This window comes from Seriola aureovittata, chromosome 7 (assembly GCF_021018895.1).
Source record: "Seriola aureovittata isolate HTS-2021-v1 ecotype China chromosome 7, ASM2101889v1, whole genome shotgun sequence".
Classification (NCBI taxonomy): Eukaryota; Metazoa; Chordata; class Actinopteri; order Carangiformes; family Carangidae; genus Seriola; species Seriola aureovittata.
Genome location: NC_079370.1, coordinates 21,758,727 through 21,774,580, shown reverse-complemented (window position 1 = coordinate 21,774,580; position 15,854 = coordinate 21,758,727). Strand labels below are relative to the sequence as shown.

The following is a 15,854-nucleotide window of genomic DNA, read 5'->3' as shown; positions in this document are numbered from 1 at the left end:
GAGGCAACCATATAAGCAATCTGTATAAGCGGGGTAAAGAGTAGCCTGCAAGATCATTGTAACCATGGTAACATGTATGCACGTCAGAACGAGAGTTCTATATTAGTCAGACAAACAAACAGTGTATGAATATGTGCTGTAAATATTGCTAAAGTTTCCACATCACACTTGTGTAAGTTGTATTTTGGACCATAATTAGCTTCCAGACTAGTAGTGATGTCACAAAATCATCTGGTGTGTACGTATCTTAAACGAACAGATACCACCCCACCCCCCCACCCCCACTCCCCAACCCTTCTCTGTGATGAATGTAAAAACACCCTTTTAGCCTCCAACTGCACATGCATCATTCTGCACAGTCGTTACATACAAGTGAAGCAACATTAACCACAGCGCATTTCTGAGTCGAGGGGGGCTTTCAGACTGAATGCAGTACAGATATCAGTCATGATCTTGGTTTTGATTGATTTCTCCACTGAAGTCAGAATTTCACAGCAGAAGCATTTTTACATATGTTGGCGTTCAGTATAAAACAGTTCAAAAAAGTGTTTTTATCGATGAAATGATACATTTTCTCACACCGAGTGAAGGGGTAGATAAGGAGGAGTAGCTCATCCTCATATAATATGCTGTTTACAGTCTTCTCCTGGTCTAAACTCAGTCTCTCTTTTTCTTCCAGTCTCTGTGAACAGCATGGGCCAGCATCTAGGAAAGAGGGAGTACCCCACAGACAGCAAGGTAAGAGGTCCTCACTGTACTACAGCCGCTTTAATGTCTTGATTTGTGCATGAGGAATAACAACAATAATAATAATGATGGGTGTACACGTGTAAGCATTTTGTCGGTTGTGATCTGGGAATGAAGCATGTGTTGGGAGAACTTTATTGTGACCTTATCAACGTGAACGCCGGCCCTTATCAGCAGGACTTTGGACTGTGTTGCAGACAAGCTCAGGCTCCTTCACTCAAACTGATTTATTACCTTCACTGAGCTTTCAGTCAGGCTAGTAAACCACTTCACACCGTGCGTGTTTTGAATCTCTTTTGAAAAAGCTTATGTAACACAGCACAAAGGTATTAATGCGTTATGTGCAGAATGTTTTTATTCATGTTTACAAGTGATTTGATTGCCCACGTTTTTATGGTTTACAACCACTTACTCTGTCACCTCCAGTGCTCGGATCACAAATCCACGTTGTGTGGTAGTCACAGCGCCACAGCCAACACTTGAACTCATCCCTCAGACATTTTAAGGAGTAGTAACCTATGAATAATGCACGTCTCATGCAATGCATGTCATGTTTATATGATGAATTTTATTGTGGGGCTGACTTTGTGAAGGTTGAGTGGACAATGCTGTTGGATGAAGTAGTTTTTAGGTTTATGTGTATCCATTATTATGACAGGAGCAAGTACATTGTGTATAAAAAAAATTTTTAATATTGGTGAAGGATTTTATTGTGAAAATCCTGCTAACTGACCTATTTTGAACTGCCATTTTTTTTTTTTTTTTTTTTAAATGTTTTTGCGTAGAAAACTTTTCAGAGGTTAATATATTAAATTTTAAACAATCGCTTTTCTATAAGCATCAGCGGCCCACTCTTAATCAATGGCTGGTTGTCATGGCAACACCCGATGCATGATGAGTCTCCATGGGTCTTGTGCGTCGCCCTATAATAACCCCTTGAAACCATGAGCCTCGTCACACTAACGCTCGACAGGAGAACCCATTCTAACTGGGGAGAGAAAATAAATGATCGTGTGCATCAACGCTGACACTAAACCCTCTCCAGGTACACATCTCATTTAACCATTAGCTCTGGCCCCATGATCATCAGGACTCAGCTCTCTGACACTGATAACTGACCATCCATGTACCTGCAAATCATTATTTCACAGCAGCAACATTTTGTAACCTCAGAGGTCCATTTAGGAAACAGAGATAGTTTTGTTGTTTTATGTTTCAGTGCACTTACATCTTGTATTGCTGTTGAGTCAAATTTTATGCTTAACAGTAAACTGGATTAAAGTCTCAGACAGAGAGATGTTGTGCCTGGTTAATGGATTGTGTTTGCTGCTGTTGTAGGAGTTTCTTCTTGTCAGTGGGCAAAACTGTGGGAACAAGAACAATTATCTCACTTGAAAGTGTCAGGGTGAATCAGTTTGTTTACACTCCAAAGTTGAGAAAGCTTGGGCGCAAATTAAGTGCAATTTTCCTCTTTTTCTTTCATAACAAACAAAGTCATGTCAAGTACCGCACAAAAGGCTTTTTTAATTAGCGAGGAGGCAAGGTGCTCTGCTGTGCCCCAGAGTGAGCACTTGACCAAGAAGATCTGCCTCTAAGAGCGCTGTAATTAAATAGAGCAAATATGTTTGAGAGATTTTTTTTTGACTCATCTTATGTAGAAATTAGAGACCAGACACTGCTTCTGGACGCCGAGAGCGTGGAGGAGGATCATGCTTAAAACCAGGACAGTAATGTAATTTAATGACATCATGCAATTAACCCCCAGCCTTGTTCAAGGTCTTTTTTTGTGACAGCTTTTCAAAATCAAAGCAGATATAATGAGTTTGGACCATTATGGCTGAGGCTGCAATCAGATTTGTAGAGGATGCAAACTTGTTGTGAGCAGAGCTAGAGCCACCAGTCTGTGAAGAAGGAAGGAATAGGGGAGAGGGGGGAGGGGGTGGTCAGCGTTTGAGGCTGTGGGCAACAGCACAAACCTGCAGTTTGCCTGTGTGGTCTGGCGCCTGCAATGGGCGGAGTGTAATGTTGGCGTGCTGGGGAGGAAGGGAGCCCTAACCAGCAGGGAGGCTGATGGCTCAGCCCACAGATGATTTGTTTCCTTTGCCTGCAAAGCACACTCAGGAGAGAGGGAAGCAGCAGCCAGAGAAGTGGATTAATTAGTCAAGTGTGAAGCTAACAGGGGAGGTGTTAGGGCTGAAGCAGCTTTTGTTTATTTAGCTTCATAATTACACTGTATACCTCTCTATGTCAATTATTCTTTTTTCCTATTTCTTTTTGGCTTGATTATTGTGACATCAAAGTCAATTTAAAGGTCTGGCAAAACAGCTAGTTGTCATAGTGACAGTCGAGCAGGAACAGAGCGTGACAGAGTCGGGCAGCTTGTGTTTAGATGCTGTTGTCTGAGTCGTGATCCCTCACCCATTTTCGTATCAGTTAAGGAAGGGTGAAATGTGCCTGTACCTCTCTGACAAAATGTTTTCTCTTTCAACCATCTGAAAGCTTCACACTGCTGATATTTTAGAGCCTTAAATCCCACTTGGAAACACAGCATAATAACACTGGCACTGCTCCTCAATTTTTGTACAAACAGAGGCACATAGCTAGCTCAGACATTCGTAATGTGTCTCTGCTGGCTGTTGCGCATTGTAAGATTTTGGAAGAACTAGAACACCCGATGGATTTAAATTCAGGACTAGAGTATATCCCCAATGGCAGGAATGTTCAACAACAGGATAATGAGGAAATGCTAGCCCTGGTCTTCCACTATATTACCTGTTTCTCTGGATGGCGGTGAGTCAGCACTGAAGTATGTAGCGTAGTTTGCTCAGGTCTTGCCAGATTTACTTGTGACTGCGAGTTACAGATTCTTCAATAAATAAACCCAAGGTAGAGGGGTCACTCAGTCACCTTGTGTGATTCTACAAATTGCATTTTCTTTTATGATCTAACTCACTTGGTTGACAATAAAGGGAGAAAATCAACAAATAATGCATCCACTGTTTAAAAAAGATCCACTTGCTGCATGTGGTGTTTGTGCAGGTTATTAGCCAACCAGAGACACTTGAGATATTTCCTGCCCAACTACAGTGAAATGATAGTTTTTTTGTTTTTTTTTGGCTATCTCAGACATCAGCAGTGAACATCAGGATGTGCTATCAAGGTCATAGTACATATTTGTTTTTGTCTAGACTATTTTCTACTGATGCTGAGCAATCAGAGAGAGATCTGTCACAACAAAGACAGAGGAAGCAGTTTCTTCACTGACAAAAACATTTTTTTTTTAAAAAAGACCAGAATGCAGTGCAGCCAAAGACATACTGCATTTTGAGTGAAGGGCATACAGTAACTGTGACTTTTCTCAAGTTGCCTTGAAATACAATTTGAAAAAAGTGACTCTCTCTGGCTCTTGTTGCGTGATTGCTGTTGCTGTAACTATCTACAATGCTCTCACTACGCACAGTGGGTCCAATAGTCTGACACCACTCTCCTATTCAAGTCAAGGGGAAAGTTGTTTCTGACACTTCAACCCCACTGTATATGTATAACCCACAGTACAGTTCAACTTCTCAGATGGTGTCACAAGTCATTTTGGGAAATTTAGGAAATCACTAGAGATGCAAATTAGATGGCAAACAACTCATATGATAAAAAATGCTTTGTCATTGCTTTCGTTTGCTGTCTTTTGCATGATTATGACCAGGGCTGTAAACTAACTTTTTGGCTCACCTGCCAATGGGACCGGTAGATGAAAAAATCTACCGGCCAAGTAAATTTTTTACCGGCCAAGTAATAAATTGCCTCTTTTTGTTACATATACATCTGTTTCAGTACTTTTCATTGAGATAACAGTATTATATAGCGATATATATATATTAGGAAAGAGACCAAAATATTATTCAAAATACATTTTTAATATTTTGAATATTCAAAACATTGCGAACATGGGCAGTGCCAGTACCAGTTAACCTCCTGTTCTGATAACAAATGATAATAACAAAATTCAAGGAAAAAAAAATAAAAAATAGAACAGAACAAAGTGGATCAGTGCATGATCTTTGGTCTCTTCTGATAAAGACGTCAGAGCAGTCACGGCAGGTTGAGTGAAGAGATGCTCGGACTGAGCCCGGGACACTGATTTGCAAACAGCGTGACATTTTTCTTCCTTCGTGCTCTCGGATGGTCTCGAGTTTCATCGTTTTATTGCCAACCACAAATTAATTGGTGCGCTGCTTTCTCCTCTATACTCTTTCTTTTTGGGTCACTCACACCGGGTATGTGCCTCCACATTGCTGCGCCGGAACAACACTGCGCGGGCTGGTGGTGACGCGTGGAGGCTGATTTATACTACTGCGTCAAGTCGACGCCGTCACGACGCAGAGCCTCTGCGTCCGTCAACGTGCACCTCCAAAAATGTCTAGGCATTTTATCGCAGCAATGTTTTGCTATATTGTGACAAAGACTTACCTGCCCCATGGCATGTAGCCCTCCAAAATTTAGTCGCCAGGGGAATATTTTAGTCGCATTTGGCGAGTGGCGACCGTTAGTTTACAGCCCTGATTATGACACAGCCTTACTACTGAAGCTTCTGAAATGAAGACCCATGTCTCCAGATGAGGGAGCTTGTGGCTCAGCTTGTAGCACAGCAGTGTTACCATTGTACCCAATTAAAGCACTCTGTGTATTGTGACCAGCCCAGCAGGCTTATCCCTGTCTCTCCTGTTCCTCTGTGTGAGATCTGTCCACAGTCACATCTGATTCATAACTGCACTCTTCCCATCCCGTCCCGAGTCTTAACTCATGTGATTGACACTGTTGCACTGTTTTATCCAGAATAACCATTGCTACGCACAAGCACAAAGTAGAAACTGGGATTCTAATGTTCCCTGTCTGTATATGTTCTTTTGCAATAATGTTTTGTCTTTTATTTGAGTTATCGCATGCTTTATTCCAGGATGCTTGCCAAACTCATTGGTTGGAAAAGCAGTCAACTGAATCTTCTGAATATCATGATGCTCTCAGTGACATTTGATGAACATTATTACTATATAAATGTAGCCTTTTGAAGGTAGAGCTATAGAGACTCCTCTGCATTCAGTGCTGTTTATACCTCAGTGAAAAGGTGAGATGAAATCTGCAGGTTCCATTTTTCTTCAATCTGTTGAAGTGTGGACAGAGTGAAAGACTTAAGGGCACAGCTATCACCAAAACCACAGATAAGAAGAGGAACTTGGATTCCTTTTGAAAGTACCAAATCAGTCAAGGCCTGAAAGGTGTTGAAATCACTGCACTCGTCTTCCCCCTCTCTCTACTCGAATGCAAAGAGTACTTAAACATGTTGAACCCCATCCCACCTGGTACCCTAGTGCTGAATGGTGGTCAGACAGCGGAGTGGAGCTGAAGAGGCACCCATCTTCGCTCTAGCCTGAGGCACCCAACAAACAAGCAAACACGCTCACAAACATTAGCCACCACTTTCTCTGACGCAATATCGTTTGAAACAGCTGAAACACTCAAGCGGTTTTATGAAGTGTAAGTGACTGTTTGCTAAGCCCTAACCCTCTGAGTTACTGTTCCTACGCTTGTCAAGCTTTTCATTCTCACACGGCACATGTGCAGTGATTAAGGTGGCAGATTTACCTCTCGAAATGCTTACTGATTTTAGAAACAGCAGATTCTTGATTTCAGGCAGAGATATGCAAAAGCAGGCTTCTCGTTTGTAGCTGAAATTACAGGTGTCATTGTTTAAAAAAAAAAGAATCTTGTTAAAGCCTAGGGCTAATACTGAATGTATCAGACATGGATATAAATATTTTTAATGTAGTGTAAGATCTAGTTAATCTTGGAATTATGTGAAAAAATACAAGATCACACTGTTATTTCCTTCCAAAATTACCCTGTTTGGCTGCTTAGCTCACATATTCAGATATTAAAACAGCATATTTTCACACTAATGTTTCAAAAGAAGAACGTTTTAGAGGGCTAATGTGTAATGCTACCTCGGGTCATTTTGCCTAGTCATTGAAATGTAAATTTCCCAGAATCCAAGAACAGGACAGAGCTTGTAACATTAAGCCAAATTGAGAGAGGCAAGGGTCAAGTTGTGACTTATGACCAATAAAAAGCACGAGATTTTAAAAATGGCAACAACAAGCATTGTGACATCAAACAGCATGCATCAACTGATCAAATACAGGTTTGTGTGTTTGTTTGTCTAAATACATGAGCCCAAAGATGCATGTAAATGGTTGAAGCCATTGCAGTTTATGTGGGCATTTTTTGTTTTGTTATATCTTTAGATAAGTCTACAACTGAAGGGTAAGACCCATTGGTTTGGACAGAATGATCGTTATGCAAAAGTCCACAGTAGTTGGAGCTCCTCAGTCCTAGGCCACCCCCACCCCCCATTCCATTTCAGGAAGTTGGCAACACTAACCTCCACTCAGTGGGGAAATGCGCCATATGTGCTAGTCGTGTAACCTTATCATTGATGTAACCTTAATGATAATGTAATGATGTGCCCTTTGGCCCTGGAAGAAGTGCTTGGTTAAGTGCTGTGGCTAGTAAACTAGTTAGCAGGATATGCTTAGTATTGCAACTTGAAGAGCAGACAAACACACTCTTAAATCCATTCCTTATGCCTTCTCTCCTGTGTTTAGAGAAGCTGCGCCATTCACTCTTATTGTAGCCCAATGCACACCGCTCCAACGTGTGAAGAAATCCAGACCTTGACAGACCTGCCGTGCCTTGAGCATTTTCCTGAGGTGGTTAAGGTGGACAGATGGAAGAGGTCATTTACCCCTTATTTTCATCTGGGTGGAACCTCCACGTTAAGGAGGTTGTAATTATGGGGTAAAATGGGTAAATTTTTGTTATTGTGTTCCATAATTCAAAGAAATATGGCAAAAATCGGAAACCTAAAATACCATTAGGCTCTCAGGAATACGTGAATAATTGACAAGTGTGATCCTAAATGAGTGACTTTCCTGATCTCCTTCCAGCCTCAAGGTCACTGTCTCCAGCAACCGCCACTATAGAAGCTCTGCTCAACTAGAGCTAAATTTAATAAGCCACCAGTGACGAGTAGGTGTGAAGTCATGCTGACAGCTGCTGCCCAAGGATGGCATCGAGCTACTGCTCTGGTGCGCTTGGGAAAAATTGCCCATGTTTTTTTTCTCCTCCATTTACTGGTATCGCCCCATTTGCCAATAATGAAGTCCAGATACCATGGAGGAAAATAGTGTAATAATTTTGGTTGCAGCAGACTGAAAGGTGTATGATATACTGTATATAGATACAAATTGTTATTTATCCTTAGTTTTGTTTACTATATTTCCAAAATGCTTGTCTGCAATGCTGTTTCACTTATGTCAAGGTACAAATAGTTTGTTTTTTAAAAAGGCTTTACCCAAAAGCTCCATTTCCAGTAATTCTATGAGTCGCCTCAGCATCCAAAGATATCACTTCAACCCAGTCACCATCAGTTCAGCTCCTGAAATGTGGATTTGTTATTTGTACTGTAATTTTTTTACACTTCGGAAAAGTGTGTGGCTGAAAAACAAGATACAGTAAGACAGCTGTGTCTATGCATGTGGGAGTGCATGGACAAAATCCAACAAAGGTTGGATGCTGAGCACTTTAATGTTGGAAAAAATGCCAATGTGACAAACTGCAGGAATACAGTGATAATGACAGTGTAAGTTTTATCAGAAATTCATGTGCACCTTCTTTATCTGCATTGATTTTTCTTTCTCTCTGCAATAACATTGATGGAGGGACTTTGGATCAGCCTTTTTTTTGTTGTACACTGGAGTAATTCAAGCTTCTGTACATGTAAAATAAACTTTAATTTAATAATCATTTTTAATGGCTGATGTAGGGTAAATCCCTGAAAAATGGGTTTCATGTAATTTTTTTCTTTATAAAATTCAATGTGATTCATGACAAAATAAGAACTTTGATTGCGATGCGATCGACTGGTCACACAACCCCAGAAAATGTCATCAGATTGTGATTCAGATGTTGCTAAATCCTGATTGGTGCAGGTTTAACTGAGCTCCACCCTCTTCAAAGCAGAGACAACTAAAAAATGCAGTAAATCTGTTAATTGAAATAACCAAAACTCTTATAACAAACTTTGGCAGAAAATTGTGTGTTCGTGTAGGACCTCATCACTCATAGTAAGAAAAACTAGATTTTCAATGATCTTTAAGTCAAAAGAAATTTAACGAATATGTTTTTTTTCTTCAGTTTGCGAGGAGGATTAAAAGTTAAGGGATGAGGCTAGTGTTGCCAGATTGTTAAGATGTTCTGGTTTGGTCAGCAGTATGTTGCACAAGCTGCACTCAGTTTGAAGACATAAATCTATTTGTATCTGCATGATTTGTATTGGTAAGTGCTTGCTCACCACACTTGTCCACAGGACTTTGTCACATTTGCACTTGTCTAAATGCTCATGTTATGATGAGCCACGTACAGACCGTGCCTGCGTTGATTCCCCATGTTGCCAAACCCACTCGAAAGTGTAAACCGAGGACATCAGTGTACACTGTCATCAGGGAGGAGGAGGGAATCGGTAAGAGGATTTTATCAAATTTGGGGATTAGCAAATGCAAATATTTAGTTCACACGGAGCCACTAAATAGAAACAAGTTACAGAATCTAACTTGTGATGAATGGCTGCCAGAGAAATAAACATGGCACAGGTTGTTAGTTTTGGTGCCAATTGGTAAAGAAAATAAATGACCTAGTGACTCACAAATGCTTTTACAGGTGGGTATAACAATTTGCTTGCATAATGTTGAAGTTATGACTTAACCCTAACCCTGAATCTGAGCAGATCTGGCAGTTGGAGCAGAGGTGCAGAATTAATTCTTACACACATCGGAAAAGCTTGATAAGACAGACATATGTTATTTTAATTATTTAATTGTTGTTGTAAAAGGTAATTATGTCATTTACTGACTATGTTTCCAAGATATTCTGGGTCAGCCAATGTAACATCACACTGCTGTCAAAACTTTACAGGGCACATATGACACATCAAACATCTGGTATCTCAAGTTGTTGATCCGCTTCGAGTTTTTTGACGGTTTCAGTTTTTAATTAGTTCTGTCTTGTTTTATTATACCGTATGTCAAGACCCCAGGTTTCCCTCTCTTCTCCTGTAGCTGGCTTTAGTGACAACAGCTTAAGAAACTTTTGAAATGTTTCACTGAACGGGTAAAAAAATAAACTGACGATTAATGATGGTTATTGGAGCTTACTGACTTTAGCTTTTTTTTTTTTTAACTGTCAATTAATGGGATTTTAAACAGGTGTGATCATGATGCAAAACATTTTAATTAAATCTCAGAGTTTGCTTCAAATCAGTCCCTGAAGGAGAGATTCACCTCTCACCTGATACAGGAACTAGTCAGTCTCAGAACAGCTGTCATCTAGTTTGACTATCCTCTGCACATTCTTAACAGTAGCCTTTTCACCTCAAGGGCTCAGGATGGCAATGTTACGAATGAATTTACCTGCAGATTGGCAGATTGTTACTTTTCAACTACCTCCTCGTCTGTTTTCTGATTATGTTTTTGCCTCATTCTGACACAGAGCTATCCTTTGAGGAATATGAAACACGTCAATTGCTGATGCATCCTCCTCTCTCTCCTCACTTTGTCGGTTTAAATAATCATCTATAGACCGCTTTGTCTTATTAACACAGTAACAGCTTAATGGATTGTTTTGTGCGTTTCGTCATCAGTGCACATCAAAGTGCAGTCAGGGAGAGCTCAGGTGGGGAGAGACCGACTCAGCCAGCAAAGAAGAAAACCACCATGGCTAAAGCAGTACCTGTGCCGGAGGGGGACCAAAACAGCCTAATGATCATCATGCACTTGCAACCATGTGAAATTTGAATAAATAAACGGTAGCATATGGAGCCCTTTCCTGATCCTGATGAAACATACAGTTTAGAAGTGGACTCGGAAATGGGCAAATCTCAGTATGTGTAGTACGTGATTCAAAATTGGCAGCAGCTTCTTTTGAATATTAAATGAACAGGTCTGAGTATAATGCTGCTGTGATTATAAAGACCAAAAGCCTAAATGGATGTAACGATCTCTCTTTGTCTCTCTCTCATGCTATCTTTCTCTCTCTCTGTTGGTCTCTGTCTGTGCATTGTTGCCATGGTACCTCAGCGCCTCACCTCTTTAATCTGTTTTTGTGCTCCTATTAAAGGCTTCGTCACCTGAACCCAAAGCAGCGCAAACAGCAGCAGAAGCAGCAGCAGAAGCAGCAGCAGAACCTGAATCACAGGATGAAGTCTTTGGTAAGAGGTCAAAACACATCTTGAATTTGATTTTACATGCACTTTGTAATCTGTTTTTATGCTTTAAATAATGAATCAAAGAGACTGTTGAGCAGACTAAGGAATGTGTTCCACCTCAGAATCCCTGCCACCATTAACAGACACTCTTCTAGAGTTGTTCCGATCATGATACTAGTCTAGGTAACGCCACTCCGATACCACATAATGCATTTATAAACTTTATACTTTCACACCCATATAGAAAAGCAGTTTTTTCCAGAAATCAATTCTTCTTCGCCGCTCTAAAACTGCAGCCTTCCACTGCCAGCCACTCGCAACTACTGTGAAAGAGCAGTAAAGAAAAATTGATTTCTGGTAAATAGTGTTAGCTGTTAGCAGAGGTCACTAATAGCCAGTGTGTAAAAAAGAATTCTATGGCGTTCATGTATCTGTTCATGTTTTACAAAGGGTTTATCTTGAGCCACGCTATTCAACAATGACGGCAACAATATCACATCCAAACAGGGTTAGTAGTATACAGCTGTTACATTTTATTTTTTAATACAATTGGTGTCGGATCAGTACCCGTTCAGGTATCAGAATCAGTATTGTTGAGGAAAAAATGGTATCAGAACATCTCTAATCTCTTCTGCTGCTAAATATGACTGTTCTTCAGTTGTCAGGATGCTGTTTTGTTAGAATCGCTCCTGTAAAAGCCTTAGCAGCTTCTAGGACGTGTATGTAATCAGCGAATGTGGGCTAGCACAGGACATTGGTTTACAATGAATATAAATATACAGTCATTAACACTGTCACTTAATGATGGTGACAATTGACTGATTACAATTATTCATAGCTGGTTCCAAAAAATGTTTTTTGCTATTTTCTCAGGTAGTCCTTAGTCATAAAGCACTGAAATGTGCTACCTGAAACGACAGCTTTAAATCCACATCGACACAGTGGCTCCTTGAACCCAGCTATCTTGACTCAATATCTGTTTTATGGCAACAATGAAAGGCTGCCGCTTCACAATGCTAGGCTCAGAAGGTGCTAATCCTGCAGCGTGACATTTGTTTGCACTGAGCAGTCTGGCTGGTGAAAAGTTGGCACTTTCCAATGATGAATGAAACTTAGTTTGTGGAAGCCAACTATTCCTCATAATGAGAAAATCTCATAGGTCAGGGTAGCATGCTCCCCAGAGTTTCATCTCTCTCAGGTTTGCTCTTTTTAGAAGTTTTCCCTCAGCCACATTCATTGTGACGTGTTTGGTGTTGGAGGGACAGGAGTTAAAAAGTTCTTTTGTAATACTCCAGCTCAGCAGATGAGGGCAGAGTCTGATGCACAACGGACGGCATCTTTAGGTTGGCACTAAGCTGTATGTTGTCAACGCTAGAGTCTCTTACAAAATGGGGTGATTATCCCCGAGGCTGGAAGAAAATTACAATTGCTTGTGCAAATTTGCTGAATTCTTCTTTTTTTTAATGAGGCAACAGCTCTGATTAAATTCCAATCAACAACAAAGCAGATTCCGCTGGGATATACTGTATACTGTAACTTAAACACACTGCATGCATAATAGCTCTCTAAAGGCAGCAAGTAGCTTAAATATACTTAAGACTTTGCCCTTGAAATCAACATCCTCAATGTCTTTTTTTCTCCTGTGAATGAAACCATTAGTGTCTCTGATGCTTCTGTTGGCTCTTGTCAACTTTGATGATGGGAGCTGAGTGAAGATGCTGCCTCAGGAGCTTCGCCGGGTGAAAGAAATGATTCTTTTTTTCCTCACGTACAATGTGTTCTGTGGCCATACACCCTGAGCCAAACATCATCTGCAGACTTATAATGTGTTGGCTTCTCATAGCTGCCTGCTTGGACTTGGAGGCATGCCGAAAGAGTAATCACACCAAGTAATGAGGAAATGCAGAAGTTTGGGAGAGGGAAAGCTGGTTGTTCATTTTTCAAAACAATAAAACCCTCTAGATGTTGACCACGTTTGTCAGAGGAAGACCAAGTGTTCAAGAGATAGTGGGACAGAAGACAAGTGCAGATTGTTTTCTTGCCTCTGTGTCAGTCTCGATTGTTTTCAGGGTGAGCTGAGGTGAAATGCAAGAGAGGGGAACGATCTGGCCATGTGAACTGACTACAGTAGCACAAGAGATAATAGATTGATTGTATCAGCGTCTTTGAGTGTGCGTTTCTTAAAGGACAGCGAGTTGAGTTGTTAACGGCTGATGCCATACCAGTTTTGGATTAACCCCTCCTATCAAATATTATAATTATAATATAATAATATAATAATAATATCTTTCAACAGCCATTTTGAGGGTTGAAACATCCAGAGCATTAAATGATTCTCTTCTTCTAGACCTCTGTTCTTTACTGAACCTTACTGGCAGATAAAATGTCTTCACTGAAACCCCAGAGATGATATTAGGAAGATTCATAGTCCTCCATGTGAGACAAATAAAAATGATATTTTCTCTCTGTCCTTTTGTTATCACTATGTCCACCAATAATACAGCTGTTACCATTATTACTACGACTTCTACTATGGCTAAAGGCTAAATCATTTTTAAACATCTAGAGTGCAGGACAAAAGTTGAATGTCCCTATTAAATCAATTAAAAAAACTAAATTGAAATTGTGTTTCAAAAGAGTGTAATTTTTTACATTGTTAAGAAATTACTCAGCAACTGTTGATTTTTGTGGGCAATGATTCACTCCGCTGTAGCTGTAGTTAATTTTGTTTTGAGCTTATTACCTTTAAAGCATGGCAGAGCTCAAGGTTTCACAACTCTAGCTAGTCCTGGCAATATGCTATGCTAACATTGGGTCTAAAGTGAAGACAATGTTGGGTGGTCAGTTATATACAGTATATATATATATATATATATATATATATATATATATATATATATATATATATATATATATATATATATATACATACATATATATATATACATATATATATAGCTTATATATATATATAAGCATGACTTACCAGCAGCATTTATGAAAACACCACCACACATTTTTCTTTTTTTTTTACTAAATTCGTCAATTTCACTCTATAAAAACAAGCCATATGTAATAAAATGTTGAGGTGAAAAAGAAGCCTGGACATTAGGACATTAGTAACAGGCCACTGCAATTTTTTTCAGGTTGTCATCCTGTTGAAACAAGTCAGAGTCAGACAGTCAGAGCAGTGCTGGTTGATTATACAACAAATCAAAAATCATTCATACTGTGTTAAAGGATGATTGGCACTAACCAACTGATTTCAACTTTCAAAGAAAGGTCAATATCGACCTAATATTATGCAAAATCAATTCATCAGCCTAACTGCGTTTCTCCATGCGTGTGTAAGTGCATGTATTCATGATTGAATTTGTGTGTGTCCATGCAGATGCTGTGTCATGGCAGCTTGGTTGAGTGTGTAATCATGCCTCCTTGTGCCGAGCAAGGTGCACACTACCAGAGAGCCAACCCTCTCTCTCGCTGTTCTCACTGATTCTTTATTATCAGCGGCAAAGTTGTACCTTGCAGAGACTTCGTCAGATTGATCTGTTAGCCACTCAATACGCTCCTTCTCCTGCAGCTAATTAATGTCCCTTGTGTTAAACACTTGTCATTGATCAGCATGGAGCAGACTTAGAGGATTCACCACTGACACAAGTGATATTTCAAAGCAGCCACCCACACAACACACAGCTTCATCAGTCTTTGGGGACCATGTAGTATCCAGAGACATGAAATGATCTGACATACAGTAGCTTTACAGTACTAGTAACCGGGGGTTGTTTATTGCTACAGTCATTTTTTCTGGCTTCATCTTTAGTTCATCTGGGATGATTCGCTGTTATTTCCTTGCACTGATCTCTTGTTTAACCTCAGTATCCTCACACAGATGCTTCTGGCAGCTCATGATGAAAACACAAATGAATTAGGTTTAAGAGGCGATCTCTCTCAAATGGGAAGTAAGCAGCAGCCTTAGACATGATCTGATGAACAGTGTTCATCATTCAGGTTTTCTAAGAAGTTTGCTCCAGAGTGAACGTTATTGAGTTATACCTATACCATTAAGCAATATAATGATCGTGGTGCTTAGTTTGGTTAATCTGGTAAATGGAGAATAGAAATCAAAGCTGTCATAGTGTGTATTTGGTCTGATAGTTACTGGTCACACAGCTGCTTCAAAAATATCTTGGTGTTCATGTGTAGATTCCACTTGATGTTTAATGTTTAACTGGTTCTTTGCTCAGTCAGCACCGCTCTCAGATAGTGTGTAAAAATCCCATTTTCTTTTCAGTTTTCTAACTCATTCTGAGGGAACATCGCTGTTTGGAGACATTTAAAGCCTTCCTCTCACCTGTGCACCAAGGCTGAACTAATTTAGCGCCATTAGGTTGATTCAGGGTGCGAGCAAAAGAAAATAAAAGGAATTTCCATCAAATAGACACAGTGTGAGTGGTTTATGACGGGCAGGTTAGCAGTGCTTTATTGGAGCCTGTTTTGGTGTGGTTGTCATCAGCAGGCGTCATGATTCATCCTGGCCTGTCCAGTGTCTGGGGATGTCTCCATGCAGCACTTCCTGTTTGCAGTGCTTTTCCACTGAAGGGCAAACACCACCATCAGCTGTGCGGCTGTTAAAAGCCCATTATGGCTCCATTACCTGCCACAGGCCCCCACTCGGCAAAACAGACCCCCTCTATCTGTCTGTTCCGTCCTAACTCTGTCTGGGTCAGTGTTTCTTCATCATCACAGGGTGAACTGAGGAGAAATGACCAGCAGTGGTTGCCTGACTAGAGAT

At 40.2% G+C, this 15,854-nt stretch overlaps 1 protein-coding gene across 1 annotated transcript in view; it reads left to right on the top strand.

The window, feature by feature from the left end:
- The window catches only part of LOC130171776 (myelin basic protein-like), a 49,424-nt gene that overhangs the window by 15,650 nt on the left and 17,920 nt on the right, over positions 1–15,854 (top strand). The window contains exons 2-3 of the mRNA XM_056379910.1: positions 680–738; positions 10,972–11,062. Coding sequence (XP_056235885.1) covers positions 694–738; positions 10,972–11,062 — 136 coding nt within the window. The 5' untranslated portion in view covers positions 680–693. The remainder of the gene's footprint in view (positions 1–679; positions 739–10,971; positions 11,063–15,854) is intronic.